Raw genomic sequence first — 2,243 nt, forward strand, 5'->3', positions numbered from 1 at the left:
TGCCTCTCATTTCCTAGCAATCCATTATCTCATGTCATGCAATTCCACAAAAATCCTCTGTAATAGTCAGTGCTAAAAATATCAACCAACTTGCATCACAGGTGGAGACAAATGTAAAATTTTGTAATTTAAAAAATCGTATTTTTTTGGTCGAAAAAAATAGCATCCAACGGTCATTCCTATTAAATCGACCATGATGTATCCATCTATAGGTACGGATTTGATAAAAACAACTTGCATCATAAGATTTAAGATGGGATGTTTGAAACCAATCTGCCCTAGGAAGGCCATTTAAATCCTCAAATCGGCTTGTCTGGCAGGAGCAGCTAGTGCACGTCACCTTGTGTTGGGACGTTGCAAGTTCGAACCCGTATGGTATGGTTATATAACTGGTAGGCGTCTGACTAACCCCACCTTTCTCTGTCGAAAAAAAAAAACAAAATCATCAAATCCAGTGGAGCCACCATGATGAAGCCAAAGAAAAGAAAAGGCAGGTGTGGATGGGTTAGGGGGCCGGCGTCTCAGTGGGCGTATGGCACCACCAAAACAAAAGACAGTCCACAAGTTTGTATTGGAAGTTCTCCCATTCTTCAACCAAATGAAGAGAAGTAAGCCCCACTTGGAACTAAGCAAAGTCTTTACAAAAGTAACATAATGTTACATGCCCTCACATTGGGCAATTACATGCCACTGTGACTTATTTTGCATAGTTGACAAGGATCGCCATTGATCCCTCAACTCTTATTTTGGTACCTTAATCAGAGCCACTGATTGTATCTCCGCATTCATTCGGCCCCTCAACATGGGGATCTTCTTCTTCCAGCATGTCTGGACCCTGTAGATGGCCACAGTGCACAGACAATCAGACATGCATGCTGCTCTGCACCTTTCCTCATCCATGGAGTTTATCTGCTCATAATCTCCAGTAGGCCAGTCCACGTTTACGAGCGATTCTATTACGTAATCTTGAGTTTTCGTGCAATCCTGCACGGGGAAATCCTGCTTGCAGCCCATGAATCTGTCATTCGAATCTATGTAACTGAACCTGTTAGGGCATAAACAGTCAGGTTTCTGATCAGCTAGCAGAATGCAGTATCCGTTCACCCCGCAAATGCCAGGAACAGTGCACGGATCGTCGGTGGTACCCCATACCCTTCTCCAGGTCTGCACGCTGCTGCCATTGTTCCTCCTCGGATAAGTGTATTGCCGGAAAACGCCATCGTAGTCGAGTGTCGCTCTGTGATAGAAGTCGTTCGCAGGAACGGGAATCCTATAGGAAGGTGTCAGACTGGATGTGCTGTTATCCGAGTGCAAGATGAAGATGTTGCCTGTTTCATCAAACACCAATTTTCCGGGAGATCCGGCCGTATTAGACGCGTAAGCGACGCTGTAAACGTCGGTCGGGTTCCCTACCCGATCGAGCACGAGATTGCCATCGCTCTGCATCTTGAGAAAGAACCTTCCAGTGGATAGTTTGGTGTCTGATAATGCAGAACAGAGCTTGGACTCTGGACTAAGGACCTGCCCCGGCAAGATGGTATCAGTTGGATGCTCAAAACTCTGCCATTTGATCTCTGATGGAGTCGAGCCTTGCAGCACAAAGTTACCTGTGTCTAGCATGGCAGCAGAAGCAACGCCACCGTAGAAACTACTAGCGATTGTCATGAGCTCAACGTTGTGAGGATCTCTTATTGCGAGCCTGCCATCGGTTGTTAGCACTACTGTTGATCCTCTCGGCACTGGACTGTTTCTGTTTGCTGTCCAAACCAGAGTTTTCTTGGGGATCTTATTGAACCAGATCCCGACGACGAAGAGATTCCCAGGGACAGAGGAGAAGCCAAACGCGAAGTTGCCGGATGGTGAAGTCCAGGCAGCTTGATTATCAAGAGAAAAGAGCGAAGAACCCAGAGGTATGGTTCGATAGCCAAGTGCATAGGCTGATGGTGGTATCAGGAAAAAGAAGCAGAGAATGACAGAAAAGACCTCCATTAAAGGAAAGGATCAAGAAGGGCTCTGTGTGTGCGTGCAGGACTCTGAAAGAAAAACTTGATCTTAAGAGAAGTTAAAAGAGGTAGCACCCTATATATATCCCTTTCCACTTTGTCGTTTCTTGGTGGTCGAAAATGAATGTACTAGTTGGTGCGTTTGGATATGAGAATTATGACTAGGGTGTCAATGGGTCGATCAGGTTTGACCCAGACCCGAGCCGTACCAAACACTCCTTTCAGCAAGGGATGACGACA

The 2,243-nt window shown here is 46.0% G+C and overlaps 1 protein-coding gene across 1 annotated transcript; it reads right to left on the reverse strand.

Moving 5' to 3' along the window:
• Window positions 1-691: 691 nt before the first annotated feature.
• LOC149827926 (G-type lectin S-receptor-like serine/threonine-protein kinase LECRK4) lies at window positions 692-1,989 on the reverse strand. The gene has a single exon (XM_090018602.1). The coding sequence runs from the start codon at window positions 1,987-1,989 to the stop codon at window positions 742-744; it is 1,248 nt and encodes a 415-aa protein (XP_089874728.1). The 3' UTR covers window positions 692-741.
• Between the last annotated feature and the right edge of the window lie 254 nt (window positions 1,990-2,243).

Source organism: Nuphar pumila, chromosome 10 (genome assembly GCF_984573655.1).
Source record: "Nuphar pumila chromosome 10, dmNupPumi1.hap1.1, whole genome shotgun sequence".
Lineage (NCBI taxonomy): Eukaryota > Viridiplantae > Streptophyta > Magnoliopsida > Nymphaeales > Nymphaeaceae > Nuphar > Nuphar pumila.

What these genes read in the sequence shown, in the direction of transcription:
- LOC149827926 (XM_090018602.1), bottom strand. Translation starts at nt 1,989, where the DNA reads ATGGAGGTCTTTTCTGTCATTCTCTGCTTCTTTTTCCTGATACCACCA.